Source organism: Emys orbicularis, chromosome 16, assembly GCF_028017835.1.
Source record: "Emys orbicularis isolate rEmyOrb1 chromosome 16, rEmyOrb1.hap1, whole genome shotgun sequence".
Taxonomy (NCBI): domain Eukaryota; kingdom Metazoa; phylum Chordata; order Testudines; family Emydidae; genus Emys; species Emys orbicularis.
Window position 1 is genome coordinate 6,268,163 of NC_088698.1, and position 17,916 is coordinate 6,286,078.

Below are 17,916 nucleotides of genomic sequence, written 5' to 3' on the forward strand. Positions count from 1 at the left end.
TTCCGGGAGCCATGGCACTCGTGGAGCGGGGCAAGCTCCGGATCCCACTCCCCAACAGGAGCTCGAGGGCCGGATTAAAATGTCTGAAGGGCCAGATGTGGCCCCCGGGCTGTAGTTTGCCCACCCCTGCCTTAGACACTGGCAAACTTCCCTGAGGAAGGCAGAGCACATGGGCAATGGACAAGCCCAGTGCAGAGCATATGTCTGGAGGGGCTAGCGGACCCAGCATAGAGTGCACTGGGGGCAGCTCAGAGCTCGTGCCCCATCGATTGGCTTGTTGTTTGCTACCCACCGCACCTGTTGCTCTCTAGGCACCGGAATAAGTTCTCACACACACAGATCTGCACAGCAGACAGGGGGTCCCCATCCTCTCCGCATGTCACCTCCTCTGCTAAAGTGCTGGCCCCTCACCCCACCCCTGAAGAGAAGCCTCTAACGTGGCAGGAAGAGCCATAGATTCAGGTTCTGCCAGGCTAGGGCCCAAACCATGACGGATTTATGGCTCCGAGCTAATGTCTTCACTTTCACCAGAAGCAGAGGCAGCCTGTGCAGCAGAGAGGTAACACGTCAGGTTGCCACCTGTAAGATACAAACCCCAGGACATCCGGGATGATCCTGAACTCTTAGAACTGGACAGCCGGCAGCATGTTCTGAGCACCCTGACCGCTTTCTCAGGACAGCTACGTCAAAAGAGGGATGATCCAGGGAAAACCTGGACAGGTGGCAGCCCTAGTGCAGCGCTGCTAATGAGCGGGTGATTGCATCCCATGCTGATTCAGGCTGCAGGAGACACAGGAGCCAGGAGAGGCCATCTTCTCCTTGCCAAGCCCAGGTGCTAAGGAGCACGTTGGGCCACCCCAGCTGTCTGGACACTCGGGCACTGCCTGAGGGCCAGCTGCAAACGTGACCTGGCAAATCTCCACAACACAGTGGCAGCTGCCACCTCTGCTCTTTCCTTGGCTTACTTCCTCAGCTGCGTCTGCACAGAGCTTCAGCCACCTGCTCGCATCTGAGCCCCAGTCTGGGCTTGCAGCAGGGGAAGCTGAGAACCTGCCCCACCTGAGGCGAGAGGTATAGAGCTGAGAGTCTGTCTCCAACTCCTGGCACTTCAAACCCCCCACCCTGAGGCTACAGGTGTGCTGCAGAGAGCAGCAGGTGACAGGGCAGAGCCCTCAGGTGAGATGAGCCACCACCTAACAGAGCCCTTTGGGCTGGTCCTCCTGCGAGACTGGAACAGAGCCACATAAGCACAGTTCTCACCATACAAGCCGGGCTCCACAGACATGGCACCAGCAGCCAGGACACCGTGGTGATGGGCACCATCTGAGGATCTCCATAGGACAGGACCTCACAGTCAGGCTGTCAGAGCCACAGTAACTCGTCTTGGTCCACCACCAGGAGGAGGCCATCTACCGATGAGACCAGCAATCCCTGCTTACCCAGTCCTAAAAGCTGGAGGGATGGGCTCCAGGGAATCTGAGGGCCCCATCTATTGCTGTCGACACCTAAAGGCAACCTGTAATTCCCGGGGAATTACAGACCAGTCAGCTTAACTTCTGTACCTGGAAAGATAAGGGAGCAAATAATTAAGCAATCAATTTGCAAACTTCTAGAAGAAAAATAAGGTGATAAGTAACAGTCAGCATGGATTTGTCAAGAACAAATTGTGTCAAACCAACCTGATAGCTTTCTTTGACAGGGTAACAAGCCTTGTGGATAGGGGGAAGTGGTAGACGTGGTATGACTTGACTTCAGTAAAGCTTTTGATACTGTCTCGCATGACCTTCTCATAAACAAACTAGGGCAGTGGTCTCCAACCTTTTTATGCCCAAGATCACTTTTTGAATCTAAGGGCAACCCAGGATCTACCCCACCCCTACCCCGAGGCCCTGTCCCTTCCCCAAAGCCCTGCCCCACTCACTCCACCCCCCCTTTCTCTGTCGCTCGCTCTCCCCCACCCTCACTCACTTTTGCCGGGGTTTGGGAAGGGGTGCGGGCTCTGGGCTGGGGCCGAGGGGTTTGCAGTGTGGGAGGGGGCTCTGGGTTGAGCCTAGGGCAGGGGGTAGGGGTGCAGGAGGGGGTATGGGGTGCAAGCTCTAGGAGGGAGTTTGGGTGCAGGAGGGGGCTCTGGGCTGGGGCAGTGTGTTGGAGTGCAGGAGGGGGTATGGGGTGCTGGCTGTGGAAGGGAGGTCAGGGCTGGGGCTTGGGGTGCAGGAGGGGGTATGGGGTGCAGGGTCCAGGAGGGGGCTCAGGGATGGGGGTTGGAGTGCAGCCTCCCGCCGAGCAGCACTGACTTCCAGCAGCTCCCGGTCGGTGGTGGGCACAGCAAGGCTAAGGCAGGCTCCCTGCCTACCCCAGCCCCACACTGCTCCTGGAAGGGGCCAACGCGCCGCTGTGCCCCGGGGGGGGGAGGAGGGAGGGCACATGGCTCCAGCCCCTCTGTGCAAGCACTGCCCCTGCAGCTCTCCCGGCCAATGGGAGCTGCGGGGGTGGTGCTTGCAGGCAGGAGCAGCGCGCAGAGGGAGATCCCTCTCCCTCCGCCCCCGGGGCCACAGGGGCGCATTGGCCCCTTCCGGGAGCGGCATGGGGCAAGGGTAGGCAGGGAATCTGCCTTAGCGGCAGTCACACTGTGCCACTGGAGATCGCGATCGACTGGGAGATCCTCTAGGATCGACCAGTCGATTGCGATCAACCGGTTGGTGACCACTGAACTAGGGAAATGCAACCTAGATGGAGCTACTATAAGGTGGGTGCAAAACTGGTTGGAAAACCGTTCCCAGAGAGTAGTTATCGGTGGTTCACAGTCAAGCTGGAAGGGCATAACAAGTGGAGTCCCTCATGGATCAGTTCTGGGTCCAGTTCTGTTCAATATCTTCATCAATGATTTAGATAATGGTATACAGAGTACACTTATAAAATTTGCAGATGATACCAAGCTGGGAGGGGTTGCAAGTGCTTTGGAGGATGGGATTAAAATTCGAAATGATCTGGACAAACTGGAGAAATGGTCTGAAGTAAATAGGATGAAATTCAATAAGGACAAATGCAAAGTGCTCCACTTAGGAAGGAACAATCAGTTACACACATACAAAATGGGAAATGACTGCCTAGGAAGGAGTACTGCAGAAAGGGATCTGGGGTCATGGTGGATCACAAGCTAAATATGAGTCAACAGTGTAACGCTGTTGCAAAAAATGCGAACATCATTCTGGGATGTATTCAGGGCTGGCTCCAGGCACCAGCTTACCAAGCAGGTGCTTGGGGCGGCCGCTCTGGAGAGGGGCGGCACGTCCAGGTATTCGGCGGCAATTCGGCGGACGGTCCCTCACTCTCGCTCCGAGCGAAGGACCTCCCGCCGAATTGCCGCCGCAGATCGCGATCGCGGCTTTTTTTGGTTTGGCTGCTTGTGGCGGCCAAAACCCTGGAGCCGGCCCTGGATGTATTAGCAGGAGCGTTGTCAGCAAGACACGAGAAGTAATTCTTCCACTCTACTCAGCGCTGATTAGGCCTCAGCTGGAGTATTGTGTCCAGTTCTGGGTGCCACATTTCAGGAAAGATGTGGACAAATTGGAGAAAGTCAACAAAAATGATTAAAGGTCTAAAAAACATGACCTATGAGGGTCAAGATTGAAAACATTGGGTTTGTTTAATCACTATGACCCCGATTGAGCAATCACCAAACCATGTGCAAAGGCAGGAGTATGCTGAGAATGGGTTGACTAGTCCCATTGACTTCAATGCGATGCCTTACATGCTTAATTGCATGGCTGGAGGCAGACCTACGGGGAGGCATTGGCAAGCTCAACAGATAACAAAGCCAACACTGGGTCTCCCCACCAGATTTTATCAGCCAAGGAGCCGTGGGTCCAGCCCACATGTTGTGGCCCCAGCTCCCTGAATGCCCCCAGCGCTTTAGTGAGCACTCCAGGAACTTGGACATATGGGAACAGAACGTTCACAACGATCGATCAGGCGAGGCATTTCCAGCAGAGAGAGGGAAGTATTAATACCATTGTACAAAGCATGGGTAAGACCTCCTCTGAAATACTCTTTACATCTCTGGTCACCTGTGTTTGAGAACGATGAATTCAAACTGAAACAGGAGCAGAGAAGATCTAGTAGGATGATGAAGGGAGTGGAGGAGACTGGAAGAGCTTTGCTTTTATTTAGCCTAGCAAAATGAAGGCTGAGAAGGGACCTGACTGCTCCCGATAAATACGTCGGGGGGTAAACACCAGGAGGAGAGAAGAGCTATTGAAGCTAAAGGTCAGTATTGGCACAAGAACAAATGGCGATAAACCAGCCAGGGCCAAATTCAGGCTGGAAATTAGAAGAAGGTTTCTGACCATCAGAGGGGTGAGGTTCTGGAACAGCCTCCCACTAGGAACAGTGGGGACAAACAACTTACTTGGTTTAAGAGAGAGCTGGACAAATGTAGGAGTGGGATTGTATGATGGGGTTGCTTGTGATGGTGGGGGGCAGGGCTCAGCATGCCTTATTATGTTCCTAAAGCTCATGCTTCAGGGTTTCAGCCCCAACCAGCAGGGTTCAGGAAGGGATTTCTCCCGCCCCTCTTCCCCCCCGTATTCTGGGATTGTTGTCTTTTATTTCCTTCCTCTGAAGCAGTTGTTCTCACCCTATTTACCATTGTGGGCTGCCTATGCAGCTCTCTATGTGTTACGTGGGCTGCATCCACACAATAGATATACTACCTGTGTATCTACAGAAGAAAGCATGTTTTGTGTTTGTTATATGACAGCACTGGTTCAAACCGAGCTGGTACCTTCCCTTTCAACACTGGGCTGAGCGTCTGGACAGTGCAGCTGTGGCGCCTGGGAGCCCAGCTGGGGACTGCCCCTCCAGGCCGGGAATGCCCCCTTCACCCAACCCCACAGCAATTATCCCCCCAGCACCCAGGAACCCCCAACGCTGGGCTGGCACATCTGCCTGCCCTGCAGAGACAGGGGGCCTTGTCAAGGGCAGAACGCCCCCCGCCAGGACTGCCCTCGCTGGCAGCCAGCCCCCACCCAGGGGCTGCCCCCCATGCACCCAGCCCCCCACCTAGAGTCTGTCTCCCATGCACCAGCTGCACCCCCCTCCTCAGCCCCCTGCACATTCCTCCCTGCGTCCCCCTGCAGCCCTAGCCCCCTGCACCCTTTCTCCTTACCACAGCCCCCTACGTCCCCCTGCCTGTGCCCCCCTTGGACCCCCTTCTACACACTCACTGGTCTCCTGCCTCAGCTGCACATTGCTCAGCTGTGCAGCCCATCCTGCTGCTGCGGTCCTAGTTCTGGAGAGCTGTGATGCCCCAGGCTGGGGGCTGGTGCCTAGTAGAGTGAGGCAGGGATCTGTGTGAACTCCATTCTCACAGCACCTTCGGTCATGATCAGCAGTGGCAGTAACCAGCACATTCGTGCATTGGCAGGGGATCAGTAAACTGGGAGCTGTTCAGACTCCAGTGAGGAGAGATGAGGAGCCCAGCAGGAATAACAAAGTGGGATTGGTTCTGGAGAAATGTGCGCGATCTCCCGTGAAACACACGGGTGGGAGCAGAGAGCAGCAAGCAGGGAGTTGCAGACGGGGCTCGTGTGATTTGGGGCTGCACAGTGGGGTGGGGGGCGGTTGGCTGTATGAGACTCTGGGGTGACTGGCTTTAAGACCTCTCTGGCTTTAAGATTAAGCTTGATAAGTTTATGGAGGGGATGGTTTGATGGGATAACGTGATTTTAGTCAATAGGTCAATAACGTGCCATCGCTGGTAATTAGTAACAATGGTCAACGATAGGATATTAAAAGTTACTACAGAGAACTTTTTTCCGGAGGGTCTGGCTAGAGAATCTTGCTCGCATGCTCGGGGTTCAGCTGATCGCCATATTTGGGGTCGGGAAGGAATTTTCCTCCAGGGTAGATTGGCAGAGGCTCTGGAGGTTTTTCGCCTTCCTCCGCAGCATGGGGCAGGGGTCGCTTGCTGGAGGATTCTCTGCGACTTGAAGTCTTTAAATCATGATTTGGGGACTTCAACAGCTGAGTCAAGGGAGAGAATTATTCCAAGAGTGGGTGGGTCAGCTTTTGTGGCCTGCATCATGCGGGAGGTCAGACTAGATGATCATAATGGTCCCTTCTGACCTTAAAGTCTATGAGTCTATGAGACTGCACCTGGCACTTTATCTTCAGTGCTGGCACTTGGTTACCAGAACAACCTTGAAGGCTGGAGGAAGCTCAGAAGAAAGCAAGGAAGGACCAGAAAGCTGGCGATTTGTGAGGGGAGATTAAACAGCGAGCTATGAATGAGTAGTTCCTACAGGGGCAGGATACCACTCAGCAGGTAGCATAGCTGAGGGCACAGCGGGGGGCATACAGGCTGCTCTGAGAGGGTCAGCCTATAATAGAAATGAGATGAAAGTGAGAAAAGGGCAGTTTAGGCCAAATCCCAGAACAAACTTTGTGTCATCAGCAGGGATCCTAGAAATCCATTTGCCACAGAAAAACGCAGAATTTGCATTTTTACAGAGAACCTTTAGTTTCTACCTTTTGTGAAAAAATAAGCACATATATTAACCATTAACTAAATTTTAATGAAAGTACCAGTGTCACTTCTTCAATGTGCGCAACCTCCCCCTCTTGTGGTTGATTTTTGAATGCCCATTAAATTTACATCGCTAAACAGACTCCAATAAACTGTTTCCGGCGTATAGAGGTTACTCAATGGCATATAGGGGTTCGTGTTTTAATGCATCTCAAATTTCACTTCAGCCTCCAGGACTAACTCAGAAAGTGAGTAATGTTAATATAAAAGCAATTTTCACTTTATTTTTTGTGCATTTAGAAAAAATCTGAAAATATAGAATACAGACAGAAGTATTTGGAATCTGGAAGAAATACAAATTGCAATTCTATTTTATTGTATTATAATGATTGGTGTCACTGGTAGGCTTCAAACTTGCTTAAAAATTGTAAATATATCAATAAAACGTGTTCAGCTGATACTGTATATATTGTGGCTAGGAAAACTAAAGTTCAGCATTTCATTTTAATCACAGAAAAACAGATTTTTATGGTTTTTTATAGGAGAATTTTGGGTTTTTTATCACGGAAAACTAGGATCCCAGGTCATCATGACCTGGCCCCCTGAGGGACGTGACGGCGTCCCAGCACGAACAGGCAGGACCAAGCATTGGGAAACACCCTGAGGGACCATGCAGTCCCAGGCCCTGCAGAGTGATGCTTTTTCTCTTATTTCTGGCTCATTGCCCACTTTGCCCTTCCAGCACCAGCGACTGGTCTAAGAGAGCCCTAGCCCAGGAGAGCCCCATCATCTCCCGCTAGAGGGAGGTACGTGGTTGCTGCAGGCTGGAGTGGCAATGGAAGCTACCTGCCAACGCCCCAGCTCCAGCCCTCAAGTGTCTGCTCCTTCCCAGGGCAGATGGTGTCCTGGCCCCTGGGACAGCGTGGGGAGCCATGGTCCCTTGGGTGCTGATGGCATCATGGACTGCTGCAGGGGCCCAGAGCACAGCTTCTGGTGGATAAATGCCAGATGTTAAGGGCTGTTGGGTTGTGGCCTGTGGGCTTGGCCCACGCCAGCGATTGTGGCAGGAGCTGGGATCTCAGTCCAGGCCTGTATTCCCATTCCTCATTTACCCTGGGCCATTCCTTCATTGGCCCCCAGGGTGGGTGCCACAGAAGTTAGCAGGGCTTTCCCATCTCTAACCTCCATGGCTGTGGTCCTCTGCTCCCCTGCCCCAGGCTGCTGCAGATGCTTGTGTGTCTGGCCGGTGGTGACCATACAGCTCCTCCCTCTGTCCCTTCCAGCCCGCAGCTCAAGCCTGGAATGGGGAGTGGGGGAATGGCTGGGGCTCCTGGGAAGCCCTGAGCAGCTCCACTTCTTTGTTCCGCACATGTCTCTTGTCATTTGAGCCACCAGGATACGGGAGTTTCCTCCCAGCGCAGCTCCACCCCCAGGCGGAGATCCAGGGCAGGCGTTGCGGCTCCAGGGGGCTGTGGGGAGCCCAGTGGGGGGCTCAGAACTGCTGATGTGGGACTCTCTCTCTCCTCTCCAGCTGTAACCTGACATGCCCAGCTGGTCAGTACGGAGTCAACTGTGCCAAGTCCTGCAGCTGCCATGATGACACATGTGACCCCCTGACTGGAGCCTGCCACATGGGTGAGTGCAGCAGTTGTCTCTGGGTGTGGAGTCGGATGGGGGTGGGCAGGGCCCCTTTCTGCTATATTATCTAGAAAATAGGAGCTGTGGGGGTGGGGCTTTCAGCTATCCCGGTGCTTCTCTCCCCAGGCACTCCAGCCCCCCTTACCCACTGCACCCAATCCTGTTGCTAAGGGGAGCCAGGCCCACTTGCCCCAGACATAATTGAGATGCTCCCCAACTCTTCCTGCACCCGCTGTCCAGGAGAGCCCCCCAGCTTTCTCCCCCCCCCCCCCCCCCGGTTGGCTTGGATCAGGTAGGTTCTCACTGCACCAGACAAGCACTGCATGTGCATCTTAGAGCCACAGCCTGAGCTCCGGCATGCTTCCTGTACGGGGCACACCCCAGGGCCTTCAGTCTCTCTCCTGTGCAGACCTCAGGGCTATTGTCCAGGTTCCATAACCAGAGGATGGCCACTGTGTCCAGGGAGGCTAGGCATTGTAGGCCGCTCGCCAGATGTCAGGTTGGGCACTCTTCCACCACGTTATTTATTGTCTGCAAAGCTGCCCCACCGTCACCGTGTGGGGAGGAAACCAAGACAAGCTGGTGCAGGGTGCCGCAGCTCTGGTGGAGCCAGAGAGTCGCCTGTTGAGCCTGATCCAGGATCTGCAATCAGGCGGACAAGGAAGCAGGTGCAGCGATAGATTCTTGAATGCATTTAGTGTGTTAGACTCGCTTTCCTGCTGATGCTTCGAGTCTGTTCGGACCAGCAGCAGTGAAGATGTTATCAGCTTAGGCTGCCGGGGTGTGTGCAGTGACCACAGCAACAGGAAGTTGTCATGTAGGGAACAGTCTAATTGCATTGTGTATAAACAGTATGGACTAAGCCTGGCTTTGCAGCAGCTTCTCCCCAATTGTTCCACCATTGCCCATAGATCTCAAGCCACAGTGCCCTGCTGTTCTGGTCCTGGGCGCAACCTCAGACATGCACAGAGCTCTGCTGATGCCCCTCAATCCCGACCTACAGCCCTCCTGCTCGGCCAGTTCTATTCCCTCCCAGGCACACAACTCTCAATATCTCTCAGTCCTGACCTGCAAAGCACCTGCTATCCTAGCCCTGGATCTGCTGTGATTGAAATGACCGGTCATGCCAGACTCTGGGGGTATTGTAGCATGAACTCAGACCTATGGGGGTTCATCCTCGCTAAGCAAGGGAGTGGTGTTTTACTGACACGTGTTTAACAGCGGAGCCGTGGGACATGCTGCCGAGTGGTCAGGGCATGTGTGGACCCTGCTTGGATCCACGATGCTGACTGTGCCTTGGCTGTGTCTGGCTGCCTGGTGTCACCTGACCTCGACCTGCCTGTTACAAATCAGCTTTAAACACTATTTAATTGTCTAGTGAAGGGGTGACCAGAAGTGAAAGCCACGTGCATGGGCTCACCCTGGCAGTTCATATACCCCCATCCTGCACCATGGAGCCCGTCCTGTCCCACCCTGCCAGCCCTGCCCAACGTTAGCAAATTGCCATGACCCGGCCCTTTCCCACCATCCTCCCTTGTGCTGTGCGCTGCTCTGCTCCTCCACACCTGCTTCTGCTCCGCACAGGTTTGCACACTGGGAAGCGCCAGGAGAGAACTGGAATATTATACAGGGAGCACTGGATGACCTAGAGGACTGGAGTAGTAGAAATGGGATGAAATTCAATAGTATAAAGTGCAAGTTCGTGCACATAGGGACTAGTAACAAGAATTTTTGCTGTCAACTGAGGTCTCATCAGTTGGCATCGACAGAGAACGCGAAAGAGCTGGGTGCATTCATTCATCACAGGCTGGCTCTGAGCCACCAATGTGATGTGGCTGCGCAAAAGGCAGATGAAATTCTAGGATGTATCAAGCAACAGAGAGTCCTGTGGCACCTTTAAGACTAACAGATGTATTGGAGCATAAGCTTTCGTGGGTGAATGCCCACTTCGTCAGATGCATGCATCCACGAAAGCTTATACTCCAATACATCTGTTAGTGTTCAAGGTGCCACAGGACTCTCTGTTGCTTTTTACAGATCCAGACTAACACGGCTACCCCTCTGATATAGGATGTATCAGGCGAGGAGTTGCCCCTAGAGTCAGGGAGGTATGAACGCCATTGCACAAGGCCCTGGGGAAGAGCTCATCTGTAACACTGGGTACAAGCCATGTTCAAGAGAGATGAAGTCAAACTGAAGCAGAGGCAGAGTAGGGGAAAGGGAGCCCCTAGCACATGAGAAGAGACTACAAGAGTTTGGTTGTGTAGCCTAGCAAAACACAGGCTGAGAGGGGATCTGAGTGCTCTTGTAAATACATCGGGGGGGTAAACACCAGGGGGAGGGAAGAGCTAGTGAAGCTAAAGGACAGTGTTGGCCCAAGAACAAATGGGGATAAACTGGCCACAGGTAAATTGAGGCTGGAAACTAGAAGGTTTCTAACCATGGGAGGAGCGGGGTTCTGGGACTCCCACCAGGAGTGGGGCAAACTGACTTGGTTTTGAGATGGAGCTTGATACGTTTACGAATGGGAGTCTATGATGTGCTGCCTGCGAGAGCAGGGGACTAGACTGTCCTGTGTCCCCCAGCCTGCTCTGTCACCTGCTGGCTGAGTTTTAACCAGGGGCCTCTTTATTTGTGCCTTGTGCAGCACTTTGCCTGTCATCAGCACTGAATCCATTAGGAGTGTGATAGGCAGGAGCATCCCCTGGCAGGAGGGGGCTTCCTGGCCCCTGGCCCTCTGCACAGAGAGCTTCGGGCTGGGCTCTGGGTCAGCCCCCTTGTGCTGGATGCTGGCACCTTTAGAGGAGTCAAGCTCGCTGGGGTGCTGCATTCTCTGCTCTGCATGCCAGGGGCTGCCAGCTGTGCCAAGCTCTGAGCCGTTCCCTTTGATTCTCTCTGGGACGTGGGATGAGGCATGCGGCCTGCCTGAGCCCCCACATCCAGCTGTGAAATCCATGCACACGTGTGAGGAATGGGGGATGCCAGGAGCCAGTAGGCCGTGGTTCCTCTTTCCTGGCAGCTTGGGCAGGCACGTGTGGGGGAGTGCAGCTGGCTGCCCGAGAGGCCTCACGGCTCAGGGCTGAGCTCCAGTTCCTCACGGGCTGGGTGTCCCGATGAGATTGTTCCCATCTCTGAGATAGCAGCTGTTTGCTGTCTCCCCCGGGGGACTCCGGTCAGTCCAGTGGTTGGCACAGACCATCCCATCTGGAATTTGCACAGAGCGGTTCCTTGCACAGGGGCGGGAAGCTGGAAAATCCTCATTGTTGGTCACCTGGGCCCTCTGGCTCCAGCTCCCTGCTCTGATCTGCTTTTCTGTCTCCCTCAAGCCCCATGTGAGAGTCCCTTTGGAGACTGAAAGAAGCCACAGTTGGACTGAGCCCTGCTGGGCCAGACGGCTCCAGATCTCACTTTTGCTCAGGCACGGGGAACCCGTGCTGGACCCCCAGAGAATGATGAGAGAGGCCGTGCTCCAAGGGGTAGTGACCGAGAAGCCTGGCTGAGCCGCCTTGCAAGCAACACTGGGGAACCCAAGACCAGAGATCAAGACGGCCGTGGGTTGAGCAGCATCAGAGCCCAGTCTCAACACCATCAGAGAGAAGCGTAGGAGCAGGAACAGTGCACCATTACGCACAGAGTGTCAGGGATCTGCTAGCCCAGGGCGGCAGAGCCACATTCTGCCTCCCCGCACCAGTGGCTGGGAGATTCCTGTCTTTCTGCATAGCCCCAGCCCCAATGTGAGGGCCATGGCTGGAGAATTGCTGCTCTCCGGCTCTTCCCTGCAGCTGGAAAGGCCCCTTGGGAGCCAGCAGTGGAACTGGCTCCTGGCTGGCTCCACCTTCATCCTCCTTCCTCCCCAGCAGGATCCACACAAAGCGTGGTGAGGCCTTCCCCAGGAATCAGGCCCACCACATCACAGCCACGCCCGGCAGCAGCCACTAGATTGGAGAATCTTCTGTGGCGTTAGGAAGTGAAATGCATGGAACGCTCCAGCTGAAATCCTGCAGGGCCAGGAAATTCCAGTCCGTACGGTGCAGACAGCAGCGCCAGCCTCATTGCACAGCGGGAGCACCGCTCATGCCTGTGTCTCTGTTACACAGATGGTTTAAAGTTATTCGTCTTCCTGTGGGACCCATGAAATGTGCCAGATGCTTTCTCTCCAGTGCCACCCCGTCTCCTGTCTCCCTTTTATCTCGAAACTCATTGAACCTGCTGCTTGGAGTTCCTCTCCTCCAATGCCATCTTCAATCCAGCATCCTCCCTCTGTGCACCACTAAAACTGCTCTCACCAGAATGTCCTCTCCCTGGCCAAACCCAGAGCCAGTGCTCCATCCCCCTCAACCTGCCAGCCACCTTCCATGCCATCAACCAGGCTGCTCTTCTTGGAATGGTGCGCCCCTCGGGTTCGGAGCCTCTTGCCTCTCCCAGGTCCCCTCCTCCCTTTCTCATCACTCTGTCAAGGTTTCAGATGGAGGATCCTCTTCTTACCTGCCCAGGTTTCACAGAGGGTCCCCCAGAGCTCTTCGCTGTCGCCTCCCCTTCTCCCTTTAACCTTGTCTGCATAATCTCATTCAAAAACACGTGTTGACTACTGTCCTTCTGCTGACAATCCCCCGATCTTAGGGGCAGCCCTATGAACTCTCAGGGAAGATTGGGTAGGAGCAGGGAGGTGACATATAGGTTAGATGAGACCATGACTGAACACTGCATCCAGTTCTGGTGTCAACATTCAAAAACAGGTTGACTAAATGCAGAGGATTCAGAGATGAGCCACAAGACTGATTCAAGATCTGGAAAACCTGCCTTATAGTGAGAGATGCAAGGAGATCACTGTATATACCTTAATAAAGAGCAGATTAAGAGGTGACTTATCACAGCCTACAGGGGATGAAGATTTCTGATAGTAGATGGCTCTAAATCCACAGCTCCAGAGAACTTTCATCCAAGAGTTTTAAAAGAGCTGGCTGAGGAGTGTGCTGTACCATAAATGTTGATTTTCAAAAGTCTCGGAATAGTGGAGAAGTTCCAGAAGACGGGAAGAAAGTGAATAGTGTGCTAATTTCTAAAAAGGTAAATGACCCATATCATTATAGGCTTCTCAGCCTGACATCAATCCTGGGCAAGACAATGGAGCAGCTGCCACAGAACTCGATTAATAACTAAAGGGGAGGAATGTAATTCATGCCAATCAGCCTGGGTTTATGGAACATAGATGCTGTCAGGGACAATGGGTCTTGAACACTGGTACACAGGGCTCTTAAGAGCTAATAAGTTCTGACCTGTCACCTTGTGTCCTCTTAATGACCCCCAGAACTACAAGCCCAACGCTGATGGAGAACTCCAGTTCTGGGATCTGATTGGTGGAACTCCAGCAGTCCCAATTAGTCCCCTGCTCTATTTAAACCAGGCAGAGGAATAGGAAGTTGTCTATGCAATGAGGTTTCTCCTATTTAGGATTGCCCCCCCCCCCACCGGAACTACCTGCTTCTACTGCCAGACTCTGGTCTCTTGGTAACATGACCCCGCCTGTCTCATGACACCTGATTCTCTATCTACCCTCTGGCCTGTCTCGGACTCTGATCTCCTGGTGTACGCTTAGCCTGGCCCCGTCTCATGCTGCATCCGCTAGCTCAGACCACCCACATGCTGGTCGTGCCACAAGCTAACTTGAGATTTTCTTTGGAGGAGATTACAGGTTTGGTTGATATAGTGTTCACGTAATAGATTTAGGCTTCTGTAAGGTGTTTGACTCGGTGCTACATGACATTTTAATTAAAAAACTAGAGCGATATAAAATGAACCTGGCACACATTAAATGGATTAAAAACTGGCTACCTGGTAGGTCTCAAAATGTTACGGTAAACGGGGAATTGTCGTTGAATGGATGTGTTTCCAGTGGAGTGCCACAAGGATCAGTTCTTGCCCCTATGCTATTTAGCATCTTTATCAGTGCTCTGGAAGAAAACTTAAAACCCTCATGGATAAAGTTTGCAGATGATACAAACTGGGGGAGAGAGAAATAACAAAAAGGACAGGTCACTGATTCAGAGCACTGTGGATCAATTGGTAAACTGGGTGCAAGCAAACAATATGCATTTTAATATGGATAAAGGTAAATGTGCACATGTAGGAACAAAGAATGTAGGCCACACATACAGGATGAGGGATTCCAGCCTGGGAAGCAGTGACTCTGAAAAACATTTGGGGGTCGGGTGGTTAATCAGCTGAACGTGAGCTCCCAATGGATGCGGTGGTCAAAAGAGCGAACGCGATCCTGGGATGTATAAACAGGGGGCTCTCCATTAGGAGTAGAGAAGCTATTTTACCTCTCTGTTTGGTACTGGTGGGACCACTGCTGGAATACCGCGGCCAGGTTGGGTGCCCACAATCCAAAAAGGATGTTGATAATTGGAGAGGATTCTGAGAAGAGGCCCAAGAATGATTAAAGGGTTAGAAAACCTGCCTTAAAGTGATTGAACTTTGTTTAGCTTAACAAAGAGAAGGTTCAGGGGTGACTTGATGACAGTCTTTAGTTATCTACATGGGGAACAAATATTTAATAATGGGCTCTTCAATCTAGCAGAGAAAGGTCTAAGACAATCCAGTGGGTGGAAGTTGAAGCTAGACAAGTTCAGACTGGAAATAGGGTGTTAATTTTTAACGGTAACAGTAATTAACCATCGGAACCATTTACCAAGGGTTGTGGTGGATTCTCCATCACTGACCATTCTTCAGTCAAGATTAGATGTTTTTTTCTAAAAGCTCTGTTCTACAAATTATTGTGGGGCAGGTTCTGGCCTGTGTGATACAGGAGGTCAGACGAGATGATCATAAGGGATCCTTCTGGCCTTGGAATCCATGAACAATCTGTGTGACAAAGGCAGAACAAGATGTAAGTGGTGGGAGCTGCAGCTAGAGAATTTCAGACTAGAAATAAGGGACACATTTTTAACAGTGAGGATAATTAACCACTGAACAACTCACTCACTCAAGTGCGGTGGATTCTCCGTCACTTGGACTCTTTAACACTGGGATTCTCAAAGGGACATAAAGGCCTGAATTACGATGGGTATTGGGCATCTAACTCTCTGAGAATCCTTTGAAAATCCCAGCCTAAATCAAGATTGGGTGCCTCTTTCTAAGAGATCTGCTCTGGGTGTGGAAATTCTCTGGTCTGTGTTAGAGGGGACGTCAGACTAGACGATCACAATGGTGCCCCTGGGTTTAAAATAACTTGTACGCTTTCGCCAATTTGCCCCACTCACATCTACTCAGAATGATGCTGGCCCATTGCTTTGGCCGTGTCACTCCTCTTTTTGCATCCCTCCATTGGTTCCCCCTTCTCCACCATATCAAACACCAACTGCTGGGCTCACCGTGGGGCAGAGGTGCAGCCCCAGGGCTCAGCGTGGGGCAGAGGGGCAGCTCAGGAACTGTCACCCCCAAAGGGGAGATTTGGGGAGAGATTTTATCATGGTCTCTGCTTGGTGGGGGTGCTGGTGATTGGACTCAGTGAGGGCGTCTGAGCGGCCTGTGTTGAGGCGTTTGGCAGGGAGGGGCAGGAAACAGGGGAGGTGCCTTCCCTCCCTCTTTCCCCACTCCGACTGGCCAGCCCATAGGATCTGGGACATGACTGGGATGGACTCCTGGCTCTCCACCCATCCCCAGGGTAGTGCGTTAATGGAGTGCCTTGTGTGTCTTTTCAGAGGCCAATCAGCGGATGGGGGTGATCGCAGCGGGGGCCCTGCTGGCTTTGCTGCTCATCCTCCTCCTCTCACTGCTCTGCTGCTGCTGTGTCTGTCGCAAGAAGGAGGAAGCTCAGGGGTAAGTGTCTGTGTGCCTTTGCCTCAACCGTGAGAGCCCAGCGTGCGGCCTTCCTGGAGCCGCTGCCGTCCATCCCAGAGCTGCCGGGCTCCCAGCCACCGAGCCTGTCCAATGAAGCAACATGTTCTCTTCAGCTGGAATCTGCCATGGCGTTTTTCAGGTTTTGGATGGAAAAATTTGAGAAAAAAAATAAATTTCCTTCGAGTTTTGGAAACCATCCATAGCCTGAAAACTCCCCCAGGAGACACTATCCTAGAATCTCCCCCAGGAGAGGCTATCCTAGATTAATCCCCCCCGGGAGAGAGATCCTAGAATGTCCTCTCCCCCACCCCTGGCAAAGGGCACGCACTCCTTACAAACTGAGCAGCAGCCAGCTCCGAGGATGGCTTAAGGTATGTCTACACTGGAGCTGGAGGTGCCATTCCCCGCACAGTAGCCATGGCAGAGCTAGCAGCGGGAGGGGCGAGCTGTCCTGAGTACATAGCTAGGATCTTAGACAGGATCGCACCCGGCCAGCTAGCCCCCCCACCCCCTCCCCGCCGCTCATCCAGGTGCAGCTATCCTCTGCTTTTAGTGCTGGCTCGGTCAGGAAAGAGGTGGCCAAATTGGAGAGACTCCAGAGGAGAGTGACAAAAACGTCCCAAAGTTTACAAATCCTGACGCAGGTGGAAAGGTTTAAAAAAAAGACTGACGCAGGTGGAAAGGTTAGAAGAAGACTGAGGTGGGGAGGCTGACAACAGTCTTCAAATATGTTGCGGGCTGCTATAAAGAAGATGATGATGGATTGTTGTCTATGTCCCCTGATGGCAGGACGAGAAGTAATGGGCTTCATCTGCAGCGAGGGAGATTTAGGTTAGATATTAGGAAATCTTGTCTAACTAAAGGGATCATTAAGCTCTGGACTAGGTTTCCAAGGGAGGTTGTGGAATCCCTGTCCTTGAAGGTTTTTAAGACCAGGTTGGACAAACACTTGTCAGGGATGTTCTAGGTTTACTTGGTCCTGCCTCAGCGCTGGACAAGGTGACCCCTCGAGGTTCCTGCCAGGCCTAGGTTTGGGATTCTATGTCTGTTGCAGTGTAGATGCTCTTGGGTGCAGCTGCTGAGCAAAGGGCAGGGAGGTACAATGGGGAAGCTGAGCTCTCAAGGATCTGTTACTACTACGCATGGGCTGAGTTCACTGAAGCCAGGGAGGGCAGGCGTAGAGTTTCCAGCAGTAACAATGGGCCCTTGTTGCCTTTGTGTCCCTGCGGAGCGGCTGCTGGGCCAGCTGTACCCATGGCCCCATTAGCAAGCGTCCCGAGCCCTCTCCTTGTGCAGCGTGCCTGGGCCCCAAAGTGCCAGGCTCTGACAGGCCCGTTTAAATCCCCACCCTGAACGTCACCTCCCTGCAGGTCAGCGTTTATCTTCCTGCCTGAAAAGGAAAAGTGGCAAAGAGCTGGTCCTGCTGGAGTGCGGTCTGGGAGCCTGCCCGGCCACGATGTCCTCACTGCTGTACCCATGCCCCTGAGTGGGGAGCAGGTTCTGAGCCCCCTGCTCTACTGCCCTGGCATCTCCATGGGAAAACTGCACTCAGCGTGGCCATATCAACGCGTGTGCGCGCATGACCTCAGCCTCTGCTCCTCCCACCATCCCCTAGATGGGTCATAGACCCTTCCAGCATGGGCCCAGCCATGCACTGGGGAGTGCCAATCAGCCTCTTGCCACTGACCCCAAGGGGAAGCCTGACCCCCTCATGCCTGCAGGAGCTCAATGGAGATTGCAGCCACTGAGGTCAGCACTCAGGTCAGGCTCTGCCAGGGCCCCGTGAGCCTGCGTTACCTTCCGTCCCTAGTCACAGCTCTTGGCTCAGTCTCTCATTTTATTTACACGGGAGATCATCAAGCGATTCTGACCGCCCCTCGGGATACACGTGGGCGTGCGCTCCTCAGCGT

The 17,916-nt window shown here is 53.1% G+C and overlaps 1 protein-coding gene across 1 annotated transcript in view; it reads left to right on the forward strand.

Moving 5' to 3' along the window:
- Positions 1–17,916, forward strand: part of SCARF2 (scavenger receptor class F member 2) — an 87,732-nt gene that overhangs the window by 38,478 nt on the left and 31,338 nt on the right. Inside the window, exons 7-8 of the mRNA XM_065417952.1 lie at positions 8,058–8,161; positions 15,868–15,985. Of these exons, the coding sequence (XP_065274024.1) occupies positions 8,058–8,161; positions 15,868–15,985 (222 nt within the window). The remainder of the gene's footprint in view (positions 1–8,057; positions 8,162–15,867; positions 15,986–17,916) is intronic.